At 31.9% G+C, this 26,374-nt stretch overlaps 1 protein-coding gene across 9 annotated transcripts in view; it reads left to right on the forward strand.

The window, feature by feature from the left end:
• Positions 1–26,374, forward strand: part of NBEA (neurobeachin) — a 680,233-nt gene that overhangs the window by 212,333 nt on the left and 441,526 nt on the right. For all 9 annotated transcript variants that reach the window (XM_070520525.1, XM_070520517.1, XM_070520519.1 and 6 more), the window contains 7 exons: positions 218–410; positions 2,224–3,240; positions 4,990–5,207; positions 7,487–7,640; positions 16,021–16,201; positions 18,206–18,336; positions 21,341–21,448. In XM_070520525.1, the coding sequence (XP_070376626.1) occupies positions 218–410; positions 2,224–3,240; positions 4,990–5,207; positions 7,487–7,640; positions 16,021–16,201; positions 18,206–18,336; positions 21,341–21,448 (2,002 nt within the window). The remainder of the gene's footprint in view (positions 1–217; positions 411–2,223; positions 3,241–4,989; positions 5,208–7,486; positions 7,641–16,020; positions 16,202–18,205; positions 18,337–21,340; positions 21,449–26,374) is intronic.

The raw sequence follows: 26,374 nt of genomic DNA on the forward strand, positions 1-26,374 counted from the left end.
GGCTGGCCCCAGGAAAGAAGATTTTAAATGATAGTTTGGATTTTTCCAGGTAGAAAAATGAGGGAAATTCATCCAGGTATAGAATATAGAATGTGCAGAATGACTGTGCACCTTGCTTTCCCTAGGTCAGATTGTATTTTCACTATTTATCTAAATTTCAAAAGAGTAAATTCTAATATAATGTAATTATTTTTAATGAGTTTTTTTCCCCCACTAGATGCTTATTGCAGTGTTCAGTGTGGCAGGATTGGATGTTTTCTCTTGGCTATATTAATCCTAAAAATTCTGAGGAACAGAAGATTACCGAGATGGTCTACAACATCTTCCGGATTCTTTTGTATCATGCAATAAAATATGAATGGGGAGGCTGGAGAGTCTGGGTGGATACCCTCTCAATAGCCCATTCCAAGGTAACAAGGAACTGAGGGTTTCTATCATCAGGGTTTTAGCTCTGGGTTAAATGGCTGTAAACACTCATCTGGTGCCATCTTGTGGGCATCTTACGTTATGGCCGATTCCTTTATCTCAGTTTTCTCTCTTTTCTATTTTTATTTTTTTTTTCCTTACTGTTCACACACTGTTAGAGCTTGGAGTATTTTATAGATCATTTCATTGAAACCCTAAGTTTATAAATTAGGAATTTTAGACCCCAAAGGTGACTCCACTTGTGTTTTATAGCAGATCTGACAACTTGAGTCTGGGCCAATTACTCTTTTAACTAAAATATAGCTGCTGGTTCTTATATGACTATTTCATGAAATAGACTCTGAAATATTCTTTTTAAGATTTTTAAAAAGTAGGCAGAAATTGTTTTATTTCCAAGTGGATCATAAATACATTTAAAGTGTTTAAATTTAGTGGTATTTTTAATTGCAATGTCTTTTTTAAATTTTTAATCCCAAGAATCTATGTCTATATTTTAAATATTATTGTGTCTTTGTTAAGGAAGTCGTGAATTAAAATTTACAGTTATGTACACATTAGATTCTGGAAAATCAGAGTTAAAATTTCTCATTATGTAGTGTCATACAAAATGCATGGGTGTCAGTTTGGCTTTTAATCCAGTCTGTGCCAGAATTTAGTTCTGGGACTTTAGGAAATCCATTTAATCCTTTGTACAGGGGTTAGAAAAATGTTTTTAAAGGTACAGATAGTAAATATTTTAGGCTTTGTGGGCTGCACAGCCTCTGAAGCAACGGTTCAATTCTGCCATGTGGTGTGAAAACAGCCATAGACAATATGTAAAGAATCAACATCGCTGTGTTTTATTAAAACTTTCCTAAAACAGGTGATAAACAGATTTGGCTCATGGCCAGTCCCTGCTTTTGAGACTTGATTTCCTCTTCTGTAAAATGAAGTAAAATGTTTCATATCAAGATAATTTCCAAAGGAAGGTCCCTCTCAACCTAAAATTCTGTCAGCCTATCGTTTAAGTGGAAATTACTGTCATGTGTGCCTGTAAGAAAAGATTTTGAACTTGTGTTTTTTTAGTTTTAGAAGAGTTTTATTTCTCTTAAAAACTTACATTTTATAATATATTGGTACCTCGCTTTTATCATTCCCTTGACAAATTTGAAAATAGTATTTTATTAAAATTACTAATTAAATTTATTAAATTAGATTTATTAAAAGATACTGCATTTTTTATGCAAGAAATATATTACTGATTACTCCTAAACAGGCCTATGTAAAGTAACAAATTGAAGTAGCCTTTATACAGATAAAATTGTGTTGTTTTAACAGTTTATAAATGTATATATTTATAGATATGTGTGATTGTTTTTAACCTCAGTTGTTGAAATAGGCACTCATATGAGTAATGGATGGTGAAAACTGATATAGTAATGGTACTTTGGATTTTGTGTATTATTAGCCATGTCTCTATTTTAGCTCAAATAACTCAAATATGTAGGAGTCTAACTGGCATATTAGAGTAACATTGAAATACTTAACCTAAAAGAAAAGATCACTTTATTTAAAACTTTAGTATTGCTAGTTTGTGTGCCTTTGGACAAGTAACATAAGAAGTCGTATATAACATTTTTGATGATTATTTCCAATTACATGATGAAACTAAGTACTGTCTTAGGATTAAAATGTGCTGTGTTTGAAATCTTAAAATTTGTGGCACTGTTTTTGCTATTATTACTATAATTTTGTTTGTATCTTTTTTCTTCTTTATATATATAAAATGCCTTAATGTTTTCTTTACTTATTCCTAAGGTCACTTATGAAGCGCATAAGGAATACCTAGCCAAAATGTATGAAGAATATCAGAGACAAGAGGAGGAAAACATTAAAAAGGGAAAGAAAGGGAATGTGAGCACCATCTCTGGTCTTTCATCACAGACAACAGGAGCAAAAGGTGGAATGGAAATTCGGGAGATAGAAGATCTTTCACAAAGCCAGAGCCCAGAAAGTGAGACAGATTACCCTGTCAGCACAGATACCAGAGACTTGCTCATGTCAACAAAAGTGTCAGATGATATTCTTGGACATTCAGGTAGACCGGGAGGTGGCGTGCATGTAGAAGTACATGATCTCTTAGTTGATATAAAAGCAGAGAAAGTGGAAGCAACAGAAGTAAAACTTGATGATATGGATTTATCACCAGAGACTTTAGTAGGTGGAGAGAATGGTGCCCTTGTGGAGGTTGAATCTTTGTTGGATAATGTTTATAGTGCTGCTGTTGAGAAACTCCAGAACAATGTACATGGAAGTGTTGGTATCATTAAAAAAAATGAAGAAAAGGATAATGGTCCATTGATAACATTAGCAGATGAGAAAGATGAAATTCCCAATAGTGGTACATCATTTCTCTTTGATAAAATACCCAAACAGGAGGAGAAACTCCTTCCCGAACTTTCTACTAATCACATTATTCCAAATATTCAGAACACACAAGTACATCTTGGAGTTAGTGATGATCTTGGATTGCTTGCTCACATGACCAGTAGTGTAGACTTAACTTGTACCTCAAGTATAATAGAAGAAAAAGAGTTCAAAATCCATACAACTTCAGATGGAATGAGCAGTATTTCTGAAAGAGACTTACCATCATCATCAAAAGGGTTAGAGTATGCTGAAATGACTGCTACAGCTCTGGAAACTGAGTCTTCTGGTAGCAAAATTGTACCAAATATTGATGCAGGAAGTATAATCTCAGATACTGAGAGATCTGACGATGGCAAAGAACCAGGAAAGGAAATCCGAAAAATCCAGACCACTACTACAACACAAGTAAGTTATCCTACAAGAGTTCTAAAAATGCATTGGATATTGAGGTGTTAGCACCAAAGCAGAGTAATTTCTTACCAATTATGTCACATCTGTATTTCATTGTAGTACAATAGTAATTTATGGAATTGACTAGTGTGGTAGTATATTTATATATACTATTTGGTATTGTATTATGTATATATTATAGATATATATGAATTGAAACTATCTGAATTATATTTCTAACGCTGCCACGTTCTGTCTGTGCAGCTTTGCTCAACGTCTCTGCGCCTGAATTTTCTTACATAGTACAAGAGGTTGTACTACATTAAAATATGAGCTTTAAGGGCTCTGCTAGTTTTAACATTTTATGACTCTGTGACTACATTTACACATTTTGTACCTGAGATCTTCATTCTGGATACTTGATTAATTTTAACCTTTTGAGCTTCAGGCCCACCCTTGTTCTGTGGATTATAGCAAAGAGGAGTTGGAGCCCAGATTTAACTGATAAGTGAAATGAAGGGGAAGGGAACAGGGAGCTGTTATTTATCAGGCGGCTACTATGTTCCAGGCATTGTGCTATATGTTTTCAGATTTAATCCTCATGACAACCCTGGTGAGGTAGGTGATGTGGCTGAGAAACTTTGGAATTTATTAGCAGTGAGAAGTTTCTTTACAACCACATGGATGGGAATTCGTTATGAGAAAATTAAAGGCTCTTAGGCCTGAAGGTGAGGAAATGTTAGTGCTGTGGTTTGGGCGTCACTGGACTAAAGCTAGAAACAGGTGATGTTTTCTGATATGGGTTTCAGGTGTTGAGCCTTGAGTTTTAAGACTACTCCTTTATGTTCTAGGCTAAATAATACCTTATTAAGAGTTGAAGAAAACTTTTACCCTTAATGATTTGTTTTTTTGTTGTTCTTTGGGTTTTCCACTCACCTTTTAATGTCATTGAAGAGAAATTTAATGTTTCCGTTAGGGTTATATTAAAAAGAAGAAACCACACCCTACTGGTGTCTTTGTACTCTAATAAGAATCCTTAATGTATTCTGTGTGGGAAAGGTATTTTTATTTTTTCTCTATTAACTGCCAATTTCCATTTTTGTGGCAGTTGTACTACAGTGGTAATTGGCAAGGGATGAGAATATTGAATTAGGTACAGATTTAAAATAAATGAAAGCGTGGTGCATTGTTTATTGAGTATCATAATCACCAGGCTTACCTGGTTTTGACTCAGATTTCATAGACATTTTTCTGTTTTTTTTTTAACTTATCAAAGGCATTTGTTTTTCTAAATTGAAGTATTGTGAGTAAAATAGACTCTGAAGTTAACTTGAATCTGTTCAAGTAATATTTCTTTTATCTTGTGTTTCTAATTACAGTTAATTGATGACATATATCCAGTATACTTCACTCTGAGTATATGCTCACTTTCGTTAGGAAGAAAGGTGATCTAATATGAGACTCCATACACAGGGGTAAAGAGGATCTGGTTTTCAATTGTGAACTTTGATGTTAAACTTAGGTATTTGATTACCTTGCCTAGTTTCTGAAAAAGCGAAATAAAAGTAATAATAGAGGTCTTTTCGGCTCAGAGAGTTTCCTGTGTGGGGACTCAGCAGGTGAATAATGTATGTAAAATGTGTTAACCTACTAAAGTCATATGCAAAAGCTTTACTCACTAACTCACTTTACTATACTTAGTTTTCATTTCGAAATGAGGTATTTCTCTTGCACTCAGCGAAAGTTTACCTTTTCTGTCTCTAGGCTGTTCAGGGTCGGTCTATCACACAACAGGACAGAGATCTCCGAGTTGATTTAGGATTTCGAGGAATGCCAATGACTGAGGAGCAGCGGCGCCAGTTCAGCCCAGGTCCCCGCACGACCATGTTTCGTATTCCTGAGTTTAAATGGTCTCCAATGCACCAGCGGCTTCTCACTGATTTGCTGTTTGCATTAGAAACAGATGTACATGTTTGGAGAAGGTAGAAATATTTCTTTTCTATAAATAAGACTACTTTCACTTAAGAATATGAATATTTTAAATTACTGGCATCAACTGATTCATAAGTGAATTATATCAGTGAATAAGTCTCACAAATAAAATTCATTAAAATAATCAAACATTGAAATTTTTTATAGAAACATAAGTATTTTCATAAAAGTTATAAGGCCTGGGGCTCAAATCAAAACTTATCCAAGAACTTAGGCTTAAGACAATTAAAAAGTGAAATTTTGAAGTCTGGCATTGCCTCTTCAATATAAAAAAGAGACTGAACCAAAAAAAGTTCAGTTTGGGGTCAAAGAAATTTCTACATTTTTATCATTTCCTGTTAAAATTAGTACCATATACTGAATTTATTCTTGGTAATAAGATTCTAACATACAGTGTTAAAATGAAATTTAAAATCACCTTATGACATCTATTTTTATAGCCTCTACCATTTAAGTGGTTAGTGGGTATCAGTTCAAATATAATCACTTAAAGAAAACAAAGTCTGCATAAATTAAATCATTACCTTGCCTCACTTTCAATTTAATTTTCTGATAGCACATATGAAACAAATTAGTCAGTTATGAGACTGTGTCATTTATATGTGCCTTCATGTAAATTAGGAAGTGGTGACTGTATGTCAGAGTACCCCACCATCAAAGACTTAAATAATCGGGGGCATGATAGTCTCAGGACTCATGTGGGTGCCTCTGCTTCTCATTTTCCTTCTAAGACTCAAGGTGGCTGCTTCAGCTCCCAGCATCCATTCAACATAGGAAACTTGCCCAAACTAGAAGGCAAGGGCTGTTCTTCTTCCTCCTTCATCCCCTTCCTCCTTTTTTCTCTCTGCCCCCTCCTCCTCCTCCTCTCTCTTCTCTTTCTTCTTTTCCTTTTCCTCCTCTTCTCTTCTTTTTTTTTTTTTAGAGAAGCCTCTCAGGAAATTTCTCCCTAATGTCTCATGTGCCAGCAGGATCATATGCCTTTCTCTAAATCAGTCACCAGCAAAAAGGAATGGGATTATAATGACTGACCTGTATAGAGCAATACTGTTTAATAAGCTAATAGCTGGAGTGAAGTCCACCTTTCTTCTACCCGATGTAGCTCGATAATCGAACGAAGTCTAGATTGTGTTAGCAGGGAAGAAGGACTATTATGGAAGCAGCCAATGTCTGACACAGAAAATTTTTACTTCTGATTTTATCTGACCAATTTATTGTATTCATGAGATAGAAACAACAGTCTTTCCATTGATAATGTTGTTATATGCAAATTCCCTAGGGATTATGGTAAATAAGGAAACTGGAATAACATGAAATACATTACTATTAGCATGAATATCAATGTATGAGATACATAGTGTACTTTACTAACTATAAATAAATATTAGTAGCCCCCAAGTGAGTGATACTCAACTTTCTTTGCTTTAACATACTGTGTGTCTCTCTTTTCTTTTATGAGCTCCCATAAAATTTATCAAACAGAATTTTATGTAATTTAAATTTTTTAAAAGACAACACGTTATTTAGGACAGAAGGAAAACATCTTGAGATCTAAGATATAATGGGTGACATTTTACAGTTCTAAAAAGTGAGAGTAATTGACTTAAATTTGATCACAATCTCTTTTTTTCCAGTCAGAAAATTGTTCATATTCTTGACTGACATCATACTAAAGCAGTGTGTTCCTCTGGGTATCTATATTGCATGTTTTGTATGGGGAGGCTGCACTATTGACCTTTGAGATTTTTTCCCTTTTTTATTTAGTAAGTCCTTGGATTTTTACTGATTTGTTTATACTCACTATCTGTGACTAGCAGTTTTTATTTCCCATCTGGCTTGGCAAAGGTGGGGCTGCAGCCTGGTGATGCAACAAATTGAAACTGCCCTTAAGGTAAAACTTCTGGCTAACTGTCCAGTTGTTCTGCCTTTCAACACGAAACAACAAACTTTGGCAAAAATTAATTTTTCTAGCCAAACTCATTGACCTAATCATATGTCTTTGAATCTAGTTAATATACTGTATTTTTTAAGCAGAAACAAAATAATGAGTGAATACATTTAGGACACAAAAAAACCCTGCAGACATGATTGCTAATTTTTTGGTAATTTTATATCTTAATTTTAAATTAATTTTTTTTCTATTAACTCAATTTTAAATTTTCCCAGCTCTTCATTATTTTTCACTTTAACAATGTTATTGTAAATAAAATGTCTAAACTTATTCTTAAGCCAAGGAATTGTTCATTTGTGTTTTGTTTTTCTGCTGTTTTAGCCATTCCACAAAGTCTGTGATGGATTTTGTCAATAGCAATGAAAATATTATTTTTGTACATAACACAATTCACCTCATTTCCCAAATGGTAGACAATATCATCATTGCTTGTGGAGGAATCTTACCTTTGCTCTCTGCTGCCACATCACCAACTGTAAGTACTTTGCCTCCATCTAGTGGTTGTATTTTATAACTACATGACTAGAGCATGTCAGTGGTGTTTCTGTACTGTAGAACAGATGGATTTTAACAAGACATATTTACCTAAGGAAACTTTTTAACCATAGGAATTTATATTTATTTATAATATATATTTATATTCCTGCCTTTATTATTTGTCACTGTTAGGTTCCAGCTATGAGTGTTTATGAAAATATTTCTCTGGTAATTCTAGTGAATATTTCTTAGGAAGAGCTATAACTATTTAACTTTATTTTCTGTATATTGTCTGTCTCTTCAAATCTATATTGTAATAAACAGAATTCTTGTTCTTTAAATCTTGAAGTTCTAAATACAAGTATGTGGTTATTGTATAATAGGGTCATGAATCTAAATTTGGAAAGGTCATTGTTAGATATGCAGACTCATGAATTTCTTGAAATATTATTTCTAACCTTAATATTATTTTAAACTATATATAGGAGTTTTACATTCCTGTTCTCTGAGATTTAATCTAGAAGCCAGTAATTTGCTTCCAAAAGGGAACTAAGTTAATGAATTCTTAGAGCGTTTCTTATTTAAAATTTAGGACCTCAGATTGAAAAAGTATAAGTAATATAACATTTTTTTATGCTATCTGAAAAAAATTCATAATCCTTAAAAAAATCCTCCAAAACTTTATGTTAGTTTTATAGCCTCTAAGAGTATTTTCATCTGACTTGATTTACTGGTTTAACGTCTATTGTTAAAAAATAAAGCCTTTTCTCTCTTTCTATATAAAACATGGAACTGTATTAATGTAAACTTGAAAGGTATTTAATGTTAATTATATGTGTAATTTAAAATATAAAAGACATAAAAAGTAATTTTTTATTTTAGTTCTCATTTTAAAAATATCTCTGATTCATATCGAAAACACCAGACTCCATAGCTACTTGCTCAAATGGGAAAGAATATAGAACTATGCTTCCCATATTACCTGTGTTCTTGCTACCATATTGGAAAGCCATCCATAAGGCCAAAAGTACATTTTTTTCCAGAGAGAGATCTGCTGTTTTGTTAAGACGCCTTTTTCTTGGTGAGGTAGTGTTTCCAAGTTGATCTCTGGCTTTATTTCATCATTAACAGGCTTTTCCTACCTGACTCTTTTTCTCACTGACCTTTTGGCACTGCCACTCCCCATCCCCCCAAACTGCATTGAAATTTAAATATTAGCAGGAAAAGTCTCCTCAACACTCCCTGCCCCCCCATTACAGGCTCATTTACTTCTATTTCATATATGAATTTATTCAAGAGATCTACAAAGGCCTGAAGGCTGGGTCAGGAGGAAGCGCAGCAGAACTTTAGGGCCTTCGTGGAATGAGCACCTGCCAGGGAAACGGAACCCAGGAGAGAATTAGTTGATGGTGTGAGAGGTGTGCAGGTATCCTGTGAGATTAATGTACCATCCCTTCTCTTTAATCTCTGATTTCTTCTGGTGATTTATACCAAATTCTGATAAATTGAGAGCTGTGGATGATTTAAAAAAAATGTATTCTAGTATTGAGGCAGGGAGAGGTTTTATTTTTTCTCTTCCATACATTAAAAAGTCAGTAAATCAGTGTTTTCCTCCTGGCATTTTTCTTCATCATTTAAATTTTGTTTTATGTTTTACAAATTATCATTTGTTGTCATGAAATTTTGAATGTTGTGTTGAAATTCACTTTAAAATATAATATTGTTTCAAAATTTTCTACAGAAGAAAAACTGACCTTTATATAAAATTAGCAGTAAGTATTACAATTGGGATAGGTTTCAAATATTCACATTACTGGTACTCTAAATTTTATAGCTAAAACATCTGTATCAAGATAGAGAAAATATTAAATTAATGAACTAAAGTGTCAATAAACGTTATGCTTTATGTACGATTTCACTACCCAGATTTACAGAGTTTTTTACCTTACAATGAATGAAAATAAAGATACTTACATTCTGAGGTTTGACTTCCAAAATTATTACCTGTGCAGTTTTGACCACTGTAGTTTGGAATTTGAAACTACTGATTACCTAGACTCCTCTCAACAGACTTGGGAATTTGTTCAGTTGTAGAAACTTTTTTCTTTGTTATCTCTGACTCTATATTTCTGTTATTTTGATCCATTAACTGATTGTACCTAAGCCTGGTTGCACAACATAGATGATTTTTGTGTTCTTTTAATAAATCGCTTCCTTAAAAGAAAGAGTGAGAACCTTTTCTCCTGCTTCATACTGGTAGAATCATGATTGGTGCTGACTGCTGAGTAATGTTTTCTGTTACTTGATTGTATAATATTCTTGCTAAAAATTGTAATGTAGGAGAGGAAAAAGTTAGGAAGGAGGAGGTTGAATAAAGAAAGAAACTAGAACTGAAGATCTGGAGTTTTTTGACCTACATTTAAAATGTAAAAAGCCAAAAGAGAATTTTGGATTTAATAAGTGAAGAAGGAAACATTGGGAGTATGCCGATTACCAAAGGTAAATGTTGTCATGTAGATGCCGTTAGAGTTCCAATACGAGATACATGAAGAGAGAGAGAAATATTTGAAACCAATGTTTGAATGATCTGGTAATTTTGTTTAGATTTGTGGGGGTTTTCAAAATATTCATATGTTATATGTAGATATGTATTTAATGAATAAATATGAGTAATGTAGGATTGCAGTATTTGGCAAGTTTTTCTGTATGGATCAGATAGTGAATATTTTTGGTTTTATGGGCTGTATGCTGGCTGTTCCAACTACTCAACTCTGCAGTTGTGCAGCCGTGGGCAGTTACATAAAAGATTAGGTGTGAATGTGTTTCAACACAACCGTATTTATAAAAACAGGCAGTGGAGCAGAGTTGACTTCTGGATCTTAGTTTGCTGACCACTGACTTAGAGCATGTTCTTCACGTAAAATACAAATGTCATAATATAATGTTTTAGTGTGAAAAGTTTAATACTGACCATTGAAAATTCAATAAAGCTTAAGGTAAATTCATTCTTTCCTATTACACAAGAACTTGGATTTGACTTACTGAACATTTATTAAAGTTTAATTTTTTAAAACAATTTCACTGAACATTGTGGTCATTATGTTCTGTTAAAAGATATGTAACTTTGCACACTCAGCCATAATAATTTTTTTAGCATTTGACATGTCTAATGTTGAAATTGTATTTACTTTTGCACAATTATAAAATTAAGTAGAATGCTAAATACTCTTCACAGTTCTATACTTAAAAAAACATGATACCAAGCTCAACTCAGGAATATGTCTTTCCCATTTCTCAGTGTAACTGTGGATCTTAGATAATTTACTCCTTTTCATCAAAAACAAACGAGTTTCCCAATATCAGTGAGATTCAGACACAACGTTTTTGAAGTTATGATTTAATGGAAGGTAGATGAGTTTTAGCAGAAGATAAATGTGTATTTTAACTTGGGTTTGACACTTACTAGATATGACCTCAACCTCGATTTCTTCATTTATTAAAAGGTGTTAATTATACTTATTCCACAAGGAGTTTGTGAAAATTAAGTAACATATGTAAATTACATTAGTTGGAGAAGGCTGTTAATGAATATTTCCCTCCTTTAGTTCCTTTTGGAACTTTTAATTTAGAATTGTATCATGATAGAAAAATCTTCCCATTTATAAAATAAACCTGTCATATTCAGAATTCTGAAGTTTAAAATAGGATATTTGAGACAAATTTAGTTATTATGGGTGATCCATTTTGATAGCAAAAAATTAAAATGCTGTGATCTTTTTGTCTGCTATCTCCATGGGATTGGCATAGTAGTGGTCCATTTTCCACCCTGGGACCTGGTATGAATACAGTAATCCAGACTAATGATAACATTTGTGTATTGCTGTTGCAGTATTGTTATGTAAGAGAATTTGAGCTGTTTAGATTAATCTTATTTGTAAGGAAATATTTTAATGGAAAATTTAAGGAAAAAAGTATAATTATATAATACTTATATAATTATATTAACATTATTATATTATAAAAATATAATATTTATATTATAAATAACATAATATTTATAATATAAATATAATGTAATATTTGTAACTATAATATATAATTATATGTTTTAATATAATTTTTATATAAATAGGTAATATAATTATAAATGTATATAATATAACATATAATATATAATTTATAATTATAATATATATTTATATTCATATTATATTTGTATAATATTTATATTACATGAACACCTTGAACTTAATATTCATTGCAGAAGCAGGACTTTATTGGAGTTTCAGTTTTGCCTAAATTATTGAAAGTCATATGTAGCATAGAAAATAAATTACACAAATAGTTTCAAGTCTCTAAATTATATCAATAGTTTTAACTTTAGTAGTGAGGAAAAAATATTTAGACTCTGACTATGTAGTGTGACCAATCTTGGTTTTGGAGAGGAACATTATTTTTGTTGTTGTTGTTGGTTGTTTGGACTTAACATTTCCATTGCTCGTCAGTTGAATCCTCTCATTTATTCTTTCTACATTGTTCAAGTTGGTCATGAGAGAAATCAAGGAATTGGAAAAAAAATGAAGAGAAGCAATGAGGTGGACCAATTACAAATTGCATAATCATTTTTGATTTTAACTTGACCGTGTTGGTCGACTATCCCAAACACTGAATGTTTAGAATTTAATTCAGTGTCATGTATGGTTTTATTTTCTCTGTTGCAGAAAAATAATAGAGACTGATATTTCTGGCTTTCCTAATACTTTCATAATCATAAAAAAGAAGAGTGACTTTTTCCTTTGAAAAATTATGACAATAGCTTAATTTTAGTTTATATTTGCTTATTATCAGAATATGTAGTTAATAGATTTGGAAAAATTACTGATTTTTTGTTTTGTTTGTCACGTAACACTGATCATACTTCAGCATCCTTAGTATGCTTTAAATGTTTTCCTATAAAATGTACCATGAAAATAGTGTATTCTGAAATTTATGCTCACATATATTTGTTGTCAAAAATCAGAGAATAGGAACACATGATGACTTTTATTGTGAAACTTAATTCTATCCAAAGTTTTAAATATATTAAGTATAATTCTTAATAAAACTCTGAAACTTAGAGTAGTATTTATGTAATTATCTTAGTTCACATGCAGACCTCATTTAGTGTATCAGTAAGTTTTTGTTATCAAGGGAAGTGGTTTTTAAGTTATAATCACTCAAATATTTTATTAACTCCTAGAGATTTTCATTGATAGGAAGGGCTCCAAATATTTTAGGAACAAATTATAACGTGATTCCTTAATGAAAATTCTAGGAGATTGGTATAGTTTATTTCCCTAAGTCATTTCTATCTAAACCAGTACTGAGTTAGGGCTTTACAGAGATATTATATTAGTTTATTTATTAAAATGATTCTTTTGGTCAACTGATAGGAAAGGATATTTATTTTATAAAAAAGAATATGCCTAATTTTTAATATATGAACTATATTTACATTTATATTATTTGGACAGAGTTACTCTAATAAAAAATAAATAGAAGTCTAAATATTTGATATTTAGTCTTAATCATATGTAAATTATAAAATGAATATCTCTTTGACTTTTGCTTTTAGTAAAATAATCAGATATAATTTTTAAATATATTATTTTGTGTTTCAATTTTACATTGTATTTTCATTTAATTTTAATAATTTCCTTTTCTTGTACTTTTTTTGGTCTGTTGTCTGTTTTGTCTAATGCATGTCCAGGGTTCTAAGGTTAGTATTACTTCAGTAATTTTCAGGTTTTCAGTTTTAAATTTTATTTTTGCTTATTTATGAAATTTTTGACTTAGGTATATTTTGAGTTTCCATTCCATCTTTAACATTAGGCATATCTTTGGTATATTTAGAAGATCATTAGAGAAATTATTTTCTCAGTGCATTGATGAGTCATTACTACTTTATTATTTATAATAATCTTTAGACTAAACTATCATAATATAATGAAAACAATATTTCAGTTATATCTACAATCAGATGTTAACTGGTTCCAATGCAAGGAAATTAGATGGAATTAGTGTTAATATTTAATAATAATCATATGTGAGTGATCTTTATTTTTAAACCTGTTATGATGTTTATATAACATTTCATCAAAATTATAAATCACTTCTATATACAATATACTAAGAATCCCCTTTTAGATTATTGTTTGTACTAAGAAAGCTTTTAATTTTAAAATTTATTTTGTTTCTTAAAAAATAATAGTTTGGCAAATTACATGGCTGATTAATAATTCTGTTTATAATTTCTGTATATAATTCACTCATTTCAAAATGAAAGTGTATTTTTAAAGTTAAGCCTTGTAGATCCCACCAAGACTCAAAAATGAGACCATTAACTAATAAAGTAAGTCATATTTCTGAATTTTAATAATTCAAAATGATGAATTTCTTTGAGAATGCATCTTCAGATATCCTAAAATTCTAATATTTTGAAAAATTATTTAGAATATTTGATAGACCCAAACAATGGCCAGATCTTCCATTCTGTTGTAAAACAATTATATTGATAACTGCAATTTATGAGATTTTATATAAAATGAATTTTTTGGTTTTTATTTAAACTATTGAACTATTGTGCTGTGGTCACACATTTATTTATTTATTTATTTTTTATTGAGGAAGATTAGCTCTGAGCTAACATCTGTTGCCAATCTTCCTCTTTTTTTCTTTTTTTTTGCTTTGAGGAACATTAGCCCTGAGCTACCATCTGTGCCAGTCTTCCTCTATTTTGTATGTGGGTTGCCACCCCAGCATGGCTTGACGAGTGGTGTAGGTCCATGCTGGGGATCCAAACCCACAAACACGGGACACTGAAGGAGAGTGCACCAGACTTAACCACTGTGCCATGGGGCTGGCCCCATGTGGTCACAGGTGTTTAATTTATGCTATGAAATGATGATGTATATCAGTGAAATGCTAGGAAATAAGGAATCTGCGTTTAAAAAAATGCAAGTAATCAATTAATGATTTCTTTAGGCTGTAGATACTGAATTGGCATAAAGTTGTAAATCAACAATTGGATACAAAGTTTTGTCTATTTCCAAGCTCCCTTTAGAAGTTTTAACACTATTTTGTGGTTTTAAATGGAAGGAAGAAAGCTCGTTACATTTTATATTCCATTTAAAATCAATTTTAGTTGTATATTTCTTGCTGTAGTCACCTGTCATTTTTATTACCCATCTTGTGCATGAGAAGTGTTTTGAGTTTCTTTTTTTCTAATCAGTGTTTCCTGCTGGCATTTCCATGTTAATGTGAGCAGGAGTGCGTTTAGGTAGAGTGATGGGTATAAACAAGGTCAAAATGGAACATTAAATAGGAGCAGATACCTATAATAAATACCTACCTTGTAGTTGAATTTATCATTTGGTGAAGAAGTAAGGTTAATCAATATGGCTAGTGTGCCCATTTTCACAAAATTTAGAGAGTAGTATTTTTTATTTATAAAGCATTCCGAACTTTCTTTGCTTCTTGAGGCACTGAGAAAATGAGGCCTAGTCATAATGAACCAAAGTAATTAAAATGTTATATAATACACAATGAAAAATAAAATAAGAAATGTTGCTATCGCTTATAAAATACAAAGTTACACATTTTAAGAAGCAGAATACTTTGTAACATTTTCTTTGAAAGCAGGAAATTATATTTTATCATAGACAATATTTTAGTGAAACTGCAATGTCACCAATCTAGAATGCTACTGATTCTTCCTTCTGCTAGTGTCATAGGTCACAAATTAACATCTGTAGAGGAGTAATGATCTTCTTGATTATTTGTACCCTAGATTTTTATTGTACATATGAGATACCTGGTGGTTTCAGTTTATTCTGAAATGGATAAGAAATCGTCATACATTCTAATTTGATAGTCATCTCATTTTTATGCCAAATGAAAGTGCCATCTTTTCTATCACACATCATACATTTATAAGAAAGAAAAATTAACACATTCCTTTTTATAAATGAGAGTGAGGATTTTACGAAAGAAATGTCAATTTTATATATTTGTTAAATATTAAAAAATACAAAACTAGTTTAAATATATGTGCAATTATTTCTAAAATCTTTGTAAAGTGGTTAAGTTTGGAATGTAGTTTTTACAAGTAATGACATTTAAATTCAACATTGATTTTAAAAATAGACTTTTCTTTTATTCAAGGATAATTCATAGGTAGACTAATTAAATTTGATAACCAGCTCTGGTGATATATGGATTTAGTTTATAATTTGTTTTGTTTATAAAATATAATACAACCACTGTCCACCTGCAGTATGTATGTGTATGTATTATATTTCAAATTTTAAACAAGATTTAAATCTTCTACTTTTTTAAAGACTGAATTGGAAAACATTGAAGTGACACAAGGCATGTCAGCTGAGACAGCAGTAACTTTCCTCAGCCGATTGATGGCAATGGTTGATGTGCTTGTATTTGCCAGCTCCCTAAATTTTAGTGAGATTGAAGCTGAAAAAAACATGTCTTCTGGAGGTTTAATGCGACAGTGCCTAAGGCTGGGTAAGTCTGTTAAGAATCACAGTGCGTGTTAAATACTTACCTACAGATTAGTTTTTTGACACTGTATGGTGCCTAAAATATTGGTGATACAAATTGATGATTATGTAATGCAGAGATTATGCTGTAATTCTTCAGAATCAACAAATTTAAAAAATTATAATATCTTCACATGGAGATTTTATAGAATTGAGCATATTTAATGGATTAAAATTTGAAATAAAGTCTAATACATTTTGTTTCAAAATCAATAGGACTGTAGCATTTTTCATTGAAGTGATTTTAAGGTAAATCCACTTATGAATCCTTTTCTGGTACACTAATACAGAAAGAAGTTGTCATGGGCCCACAAACATGTAAAAACACTAATGACATAGTTTTATGTACAGAATGCTAAAAGGTAAAATTGATTATGTCAACCTCACTATTTCTCAGAGTGAACAGTTAACACTAATAAACGTTGCTATACCTATGCTGTTCACTGAACTATCTTGTGTTGCACTGGAAGCTCAGTAAATTTAGACCAGCTCTTTAGGCAGGAAGCGCTCTTCTATCTGTCACCTTTCTTAAAGGGAAAATTCATTTTTACTGTTTAGACTTTACAAGCAACCAGAAAGCTGCTGTTTCTATGCTTGCCTTAGATTATGAGCAGGACATAAGAAACTAAGGCATTAGATAGGGAGGAAATTTCTGATGTATACTCTTTTACCCATAATTTTAGAAGATATATAAAAATCTACACATATATAGTTTCAAGGGAGAAGTTGTTTCTGATCCAAGGAAGGAAAAAGAACTTGCTTTAAGAATGATGGAATGAAACCTACTATTTTTGTTGTTTTGTATTTTTTAAAGATGGGCAGGCTGAGAAGAATCATTGCATATTCATTATAAGGGGGAGATTGACCACATGGTGATCTTCCTGACACCCAAGAGGTGTGGCATAATTTGCTGTGGGCCACCATGAACGTATCCATTGATATTTAACAGTAGCTGACAGATTGAACTTTGTGAGAAAGTGAAATGTGTTTTTAAATTGCCTCAATATCTTGAAACCAGCCTTTATGTGGTTATTCTGAGCTTTCATTTCTGAGTATATTCCAGGGCTTTACTGCTGATTTCATTTTTATCCTAATAATTTCTAACAGGTTTGTTTTTTATCACCCATGGAAAGTTTTATAAGTGCATAATAATGAAGCAGACAATTAAATATCAATATTTCTTTACTATTCTAAGCACTTTGCATATATTAATTCAATTTATCCCCACAGCAGTCCTCTAAGGAGGTTACTATGTTTATACTCACTTTACATATGAGGAAACTGAGGCACAGGTAGTTTAAGCAGCTGGCCCAAGATCACACAGCTTCTAAGTGGCAGAGCCAGGATTCAAACTCAGGTGGTCTGATTCCAGAATCTGTACCATTTATTACTATACTTCACTGCTTCTTAAAATAAGTAAATAAAAAGCTTCTGCTTATTGAATGCTTATTGATAAAGTCCGTAGACTTTCTTACCATGAAGAAAGGCAGATCTTGGGACTTGTGAGACTTGACTATACTGATGTACTCTATTATTGCCTGAAGTGGGGACTTCTGCTCAGTGTGGTCACCAAGATAGTCAAGTTACGAGAAAAGTCTCATTATTAAAAACAATTCATTAAATATGAATGTTTTTACAAATTTGTATTGATCCATAAAATTTGGAATTTTGAAGGATGGAGGGGGATAGAATGATTCATAATATATTGGGAGCTTCAGACATTCTGGTAATATTGTTTCTTCATCTGGATGGTAGTATATGGGTATTTTGTTTTTATTTTTTAGCTACACGTATATTTTATATGTACTTTTCATTACTATATTTCATAATTAAAAAATATTAGTCTAGTTGTTTTTGAGAATAGTGAGATAGAGGAAGGGGAAAGTAAGAAAAAAGAACTTAGCAACTTTTTTCAACATGCCAGAGGCAACAATTTATATTAATAATATGCTTTTGGTTTTTTAAATAGTTTGTTGTGTTGCTGTGAGAAACTGTTTAGAATGTCGGCAGAGACAGAGAGACAGGGGGAACAAATCTTCCCATGGAAGCAGTAAACCTCAAGAAGCTCCCCAAAGTGTGACTGCAACAGCAGCTTCAAAGGTAATTAAACATTTTCTATGTTAAATATAATTTACCTTAAAACATTTCTTTTGGTTATGAGAACAAAGTGACATAATATTGCTCAATGAAAGAGTAAGGGTTTGGTAATCAGACAGCTCGAAGTTCCAGTGTCGGCTTCTCCTCTTCATAATTGTGTTGCCAAGATTATTTAACTTCTCTGAGACTTGCAGTTTTGGATTATTAAATGAAGATACTAATAATTTCTACTTCCTAGGGTTCTTGTAAGGATATCTGTACAAAGCTCTGAAAAGTTCTTAGTTATTACTATTTTAAATAGTTGCATACTTTTTTCCCACAGGGTTCAATGTGTGAATAATGCTCTTTTTATGTGGATGTTTTTGGTGATAGACACTCCCATAATATTGAACAAAAATATATTGAATGCCCAGGAAATGAATGAATAGTGTAGCCTATTTTGGAATATACCAATAATTCTCATTCTAAATTAGCTTTCTTGGTCATCACATCCAAAGTTTCATTTTGCATCACATTTATGTTTCATTAACATAGCTTTTAAGATCCTGCATGACTTTTAGGTTCTCTTTACTTAAAGTGTCCATCCTTTATTTTTCACCTAGTTAAAATCTGTTCACCTCTTGGCTTTAGCTTAAGTACTGCTCTCTGAGGAAAATGTTTTCAGATACCCTCACTGCCACCCCAGTCTACAGTAGGTTCCTCTGTTTGTTTTTTTCATAAAACCTTGTATGTCCCTCTTTACTCACTACACTTGCAATTAGATGTTTGATATTGACACAATTTTTTTACTCAATAAGTGAAAGCGTGAAGTACAAGTTTAACTCATTTGAAAAGTTCTATGGCTTCAAAGTTCTGCAGTTTTCAAGCAGAACAACCACGTATTTAGTATATCTATCTTGCAATCTCTTTCTTTTTCACTGCTGTCAGAAAAACATTGTTAAAATATTTAAACCATGTATTATTTTACTGTTTACAAGTCTCCACAGGGCTCTCCATTGCTTAGAAAATTAAATATAAACACATGAGCAATAATGCCTCGTGTTATTTGTGTTGGCCTCATAGACTCTGAGCATGTCCATGTCTTGTATGTCTTTGTAATTCCAAAGCATGTACAGTGCTGTAAGTACTTTGTCAACAGAGCACAAGCTCTAGAATCATACAGCTCTGTGTTTGTATCTTGGCTCTACCACTTCCTGGGTTTGTGACCCTGAGATAAGTTCCTTACTCTCCTGTGCCTTAGTTTTCCAGTCTTTAAAGTGGTTATAAATCTTAATTTACAAGGTATTTGTATGAATTAAATAAAAAGCAATAATGTATTGAAGTACTTAGTAATTTCTGACATTCAGTGAACATTCAATTAATACTAATTTCCTTCCTCTTTCTAGCAGTTAGCCGCTTGATATACTCATGAAATGGATACATAAATTGGTATTTTTCAGAGCTTTGATCTAAAGTTGCCTATACTTAATTCAGTAGCTAATGGGCAGCTTTTCAAGACTGTCAAGCCAAGTGTTACTCTGATTATAGAATATGGATAGAAAAGCCCAATGAGAAGGAAATTTGTAGTAATTTAGTGTCTCTCTAGCAAGAACCTTGGCAGTGAAAAATGAATAATAAGTGATGGATATAGAAATACTAGGGGAAAAGTTGTCTTGATAAGGAAAACACATTTCAGGCAGAGAATGAATGCACCTCGTTGGTGAGGTTTTTTCCTTCCGTGTGTTTATGCATTTTTTGTGTGGCACTTTAGTAAGTAAACCATAGTTAATTTTGCTGAGGTACTAACCTGTGTGGACTTGCATGAGTCATGCATCTTCATGGTAAAAGGGAGTGATGATACAAGCTTTCCCTATAAAAATGTCTTTATAAAGATCAAATTAGATTATGGCTATAGAAACACTTTGTAAAATGTAAATGGTATATAAATTAAAATATTTGTAACTTTTTTCATCTATGCTGTAAATTATGTGCTTTTCAACTATGCTGTAAATAATGTTTTTTCTTCAATCATCTTGTGATAAATGTTATTAGCCTATTATTTAGATGATATAGCTGATAGAGAGGGTAAGTATTTCACATAAGTCATATGGCTAGTAAGTTTTGGAATGATAATGGAAACCAAATAACTACCAACCTTCAAATATCATGCTATTTTCACTAATGCTGTGCTGAAGAGCAATCAAACATCTTAATTTAGGAGTGAAATATCATAATTGAATCTATAGAAAAGTAGAAGACCTATTTATTTTTAATTAGAGTAACAACAAGTGTTCTATTTGCAGGAATTGTATTTGGTACTTTACATATATTATCTAATTTAATCCACACAATTCTTAACATATTGTGTAAGTGAAAAAGTACTAGATTGAGGGAACTTGGCTCTCTCACTAGTTGGCTGTGTGCCACATTACATAAAATTTGTGGATTTTTATATCTTCACCTATAAAAAGGATTTTTATTGTCTTTCAGCTTTAATATTAAGACTGACTGAATTTTTTTTAATTTACCTTTTCTAACTTTTTGTAGATCATGAGATGCTCATACATATAAAATCTCATATAATAATGTAATATAATAATCTCATATATTATAAAAGCATGATAGATAAATGAACTCAGTGGCTCAAAGAGATTTATTAACTAGAGGTAGAGAAAGTGAGGCTCAGAAAGTTTTAGTAACAAGCCCAAGATCACACAGCAGAGATTTGGAGCCCAAATCTTCTGAAGTCCAAGATTAGTCTTTTTTTCTACCGTAATCTTACCTGCTTTTCTGAGTCTGTAGTGGTAAGTATGCTGATAAAGAATAAGAACACTAGGAAGTGTGACAAGAGTAGAAGAGAACAGAAAAAGTGTCTTGTAATAGAGTATTATTGTCAACAAATGTTATTCAATGATGAGGAAATAAAGAATGTAGCCAGTTTAATGCCTAAATTAAAGATATTAGAAATTGTATTACTATATAAATATCTTATTATGCTATTTTTTAACAATTCTATTTCTTTTTAAAGACTCCATTAGAAAATGTTCCAGGTAACCTTTCTCCTATTAAGGATCCTGATAGACTTCTTCAGGATGTTGACATCAATCGCCTTCGTGCTGTTGTCTTTCGGGATGTGGTAAGTTATGCCTGCTTGATTTTCCAGAAAAAACTTTACACTGTCATTTGTGTAAAATAATTTAAACTTTTTAAGAAAGCTGCATATTAGAACTAAATGCCCTAATGTCAGGAATTTTATCTTTAAACATACTTCCGATTATAAAATGGTTGTGCCATATCTTTCTCTGAAAGATTATTGGCATGTTATCTCTTTTAATGATGTGAAATTTTGATTTAATTTGTATGTATTCTAAGAATAGGGATAACCTTGAAAAACTGTAATTCACTTTATCTTGAATCACCTACTGCACTCTTTTAGTATTTCTGCTGCGTCACTAGGTACTGAATATTTTATTATTATCATTGTTCCTTGTATTATGGATAAAAGAGATTAATTCATTAAGGTGTTACTGGCAGTCACTTTTTGTGGGGACAGTTACTTTTGAAAGAAGAATCTGCATTTTAAAAATACAGATATCTATGGGGCCGGCCCAGTGGCGCAGCGGTTAAGTGCGCACGTTCTGCTTCAGCGGCCCAGTGTTCACCGGTTTGGATCCCGGGTGTGGACATGGCACCACTTGGCACATCATGCTGTGGTAGGCGTCCCACATATAAAGTAGAGGAAGATGGGCATGGAGGTTAGCTCAGGGCCAGTCTTCTTCAGTAAAAATAGGAGGATTGGCCTCAGTTAGCTCAGGGCTGATCTTCCTCAAAAAAAATAAATTAATTAAAATATAAGTATCTATGAGAATTTGAGTTACAAAGGTAGGTTAATAAAGCTTAAGGGAAAGATAACTTAAGGAGATGGTTTCATGGAATCCTCCAGTTATATGATCACTTACTCAAGGTGAGTAAAAATAAGAGTGGCCTTTCCACAAATTGTGTAGAAAAATATATAGCATTTCACAGCAGATTCAATATTGACAGTACTCCTTAATATAGCTATTATTTACCAGTCACTGTGGGTTCTGTTTTTCTTAATTTTAATTGATGATTTATGAAACACAGAAGAAAGTTTATGTTTTAAATTTTCATTCAACAATAAATTGGATGGAGTACTCTGTACTCTAGAAAATGGTTAAAATGTATTTAAGTGATACAGCATAATACTGCATGGTAGGAATATACGATAGAAAAATTGTCACTCTCTTTAATATATATCAGTTCTTTTAAATCACTAGGAAAATTACAAACATACCAACAGAAAAATAGGCAGTGGACATAAGATATGAAAAATAATGTAACAAGTATATGATAAAAAAGTCAGTATCACCAGTAGTCAGGAGAATGAAAATTAAAACAATGAGATATTTTTACTATTAAATAAACTAAAATTTTAAAATAACAATAGGGTTATTATTATTATTAATAAAAATAATAATTGCAAGGGTGCGTTGAAAGATACTCTGTCATATATCACTGATAGGAGTATAAATTGGATAAACTTTTGAATATCTCTTTACCAATATGTGTTAAAACTCTTACAAATATTGATGCCCTATGGCCCAGTGGTTCTACTCAGAAGTTGTTTAATCTCAAATGCTCATCAGAAATGCCTACAGGAAGATTGGCAACATTATAAATATCCAACAGTTGATTTTCAGCTTAATAAATCATAGTATATTCATTCAATAGGAAACTATGCAGCCATTAAAGTCATATTTTTGAGGGAAATTTAGTGGCATGGAAAAAATGCTTATGATAAATTTTAAGGGAAAGAAACAGTGTGCAAAAGTACTTATATTACGCAAATATTACATTTGTATGCCGAGGGTATGTGCATGCACATGTGCATCTTTATTTAAAAAAAGAATAGAAAAATGCTACCAATGATTACCTCTAGGTAAACAGTTTCTTTTTGTGCTTTATCTTTTTATACTTTTTTGTATTTTCAAATTGTCTGTAATAAACCCATATTGCCTTTGTAATTAAAAAATAATAAACGAATTTTCAAAAAATAGGAGATAGAACACACGACAGTATAAAAACCATGATGTAAGAATCTCACCATAATCTGGACTCTAATCTAGACTTCAAAAACGAAATGACTTACTCAGAGTTTAACCATTTAGAAATGGGAATTATTCATCCTGAGAAAATGTGTTTTAGAAGGAATGTTTGTTTAAATGAAGAATGATTAAAACATTAGCATGTCTTCGTCTCCACGAGGCACACTCAGACCTAACATAGAAGGGCTTTATTTTAAGTGTGACATTGTGTTTAAATTGTTAGTAAATTCTGCACTAGCTTATTGTGGTAGATTATGATAATTTTTCTAAGGTTCATAGACGTTTTTCAAAGATGTCGGATAACCCAGCAGTGGCGCTTAGCTTTCTTCCTGAAGGAAGGGAATTAAGTGTTCCCAGGTGTACGTTCGAACCCTCATCACGGTAACATAACTTGTGTTCATGCAGTTTATACTGTGTATCAGACACTTAAAATATATTATCCTAAGCTTCCAGTTAAGGTTTAAGAGAAGGTTAAGACTCAGAAACATTAAAATCACAAAGTTGGTATGAGGTACAGTCAGAATTCCAAGGTAGATCTTTCCAAAGCATTCTTTTTTCATCACCATGTTTCATAGATTCTAAGACACATTTTTTAAAAAATAATCTCTGAAATTGGAAGTGTTTTTATAATTGATATATTTTAGACTCAATTGTAAAAATTATGCCAAGAAGATAACATGGTCCTTGAAATGTTTATGAACCAATAGTCATTTTTAGTTGACTTAATTTTTAAAAAATAGGATAAAAAATTTGGTTTTTAAAGAAAAGTAGAAGTGTACATAGATTATATACATAATATGAAGTAAATATGTTTATGTGTGTGTACATATATGCACACACACATACCTACAGATCAAATAACTGATAAATGTAACCTGACGATGGAAACCTGTTCTTTTTTCCTCCAGTCCTTCTCACCTGTTTTACTTTTCTCAGTATGTAATTTTGATAGTAAGACTACACACACGCATGCACACACACACACACTTAAATTTAGAAATTAAGGATTTTCATGGTTTTCAAGGATTTCTGAATTTTGTTGGCACTGAAAGTGCGTACTAACTGTCATAGCTGGAAAAAAATTTGAGTAAACATCGAAGAATAAATTCCTCTTCTTGTTCTCATTTGTTTTCTATGATGAAGATTTAAACTCACATGAACTGTTTAAATCCAGTTAAAAGAGTTACATGGCACAATTTTCTATGTGGTAAGAAAAAATACAACTTAAAAAGAAAAACAAAAAAACTTTGTTTTCCAGTAAGCCAAAATTTGAAAGGAAAATTATTTTCCTTCTTTCTTTCTCTAGAGCCTAGATTTTACTAGGTCACCTGTCTCCAGAATTATATAAACTGAAGTAATTTTAATTTTAAAAAATTGAACTGGAAATTTTTCAACATCCTGGTTGAAGCATTTTTCAAGAATTTCAGGTTAATTAATTGTATTATTGTTTCAAGATTGAATAGTGGAGAGACTCATTTCTTATACAGGTGGGAGAACGTAATAGAGTTCATGTCTTCATAATAATAAAATACCTAGGCAAGTCAAGTAATTTGTATAAAAATGTAGTTGTTCTCCAGATGTTCAGCCTCTATGTATATTGTGGTTCATTTTCAAAGACAAAACTGGGAATAAGTAGCACAATTAGTTTGTAAGTCTGGATTTGAAAAGAAAAGGCAACTGTTGTCATGCCATGCATAAGGGAGATTTCAGCATGGCCAGCACAGCAGTTCACAGTATCTATTATTTGCAGCTCTAAAATTTTTTAGTTGACATTCACTTATTCCACACAGATTTGCTGAATGCTTCTGATTGCCTAGTACTGAATTTCCAGTGGTAGAAATAAAAGTGTTGTGGGATATTATGGACTGTCACAGCTTGAGCTGTGTTTGAATTCATTCTTGATCAGTATCTTTTGTTAGTGTGATTGCGCTTTATTTGCCTCTATAATAACTGTGTAGGCATTTGATTTTAGCTCTTCTCTATATATTTTATCAGCATTGTAATGCAAGGAGTATGCATTTCAAATATTTCATAAGAAACTATATCTCTAGAAAAGCTGTCTGTCACCCACAGAGTATGATGCACTGAATTCAAAATATTTCAGAACAAATTTAATCTATTTTGGTCATTTTCTCCATTAGCTGTACTGGTTCTGTTTCATCAGTAGATATTTCTCATTTGCTTTCTTTTTTGACAAATGAACATAAATTCTGCATCTTGTTCACATTGTGCCTAAATGAAGTAATAAATACAAAGTACCTGCTAGTGGAGTTTCTAGACTTCAATGCATATTTGTTTTCCTTATTTTTATCATACTTTTTTTTTGCTGAGGAAGATTAGCTCTGAGCTAACATCTGTTGCCAATCTTCCTCTTTTTTTTGCTTGAGGAAGATTAGCCCTGAGGTAACATCTGTGCCAGTCTTCCTCCACTTTGTATGCGGGTCCCTGCCACAGCATGGCTGACAAGTGATATAGGCCTGTGCCTGGGATCTGAACTCACAAACCCAGGCTGCCAAAACAGAGCATGACAAACTTAACCATTATGTCATGGTTCTGGACCCTCCATCATACTAATTTTTTTTCCTATTACTGTTATCTATGGGCCACAGTAATAATTTGCAGTTTTGGTTTGAAGTATTACTTTTACCTAGCTTAGAAAAAAGGCTTTATAACTATTTACATTTGGTAGGCATAGTCTAATTTGGAAGTGGTATTAGAGGTCATATAAATTTGCCTTACTAACAATTTTTTCCTGTAAGATGTTTATCTAGGCTTTTTGGATAGAGCTCTCAAGGTTATATGCAACTCTTTATATTTTATAAAGCATACATATTATAAAGTTATCTTCTCTGCTAGACTGCAGTCTGCTTATTTGAAACTATTCTTTCTATATCCTGGTTTGGCCAGTCTTTTTCAGACCTTTTACCACTTTGCTG

This window comes from Equus asinus, chromosome 11 (genome assembly GCF_041296235.1).
Source record: "Equus asinus isolate D_3611 breed Donkey chromosome 11, EquAss-T2T_v2, whole genome shotgun sequence".
NCBI classification, from domain to species: domain Eukaryota; kingdom Metazoa; phylum Chordata; class Mammalia; order Perissodactyla; family Equidae; genus Equus; species Equus asinus.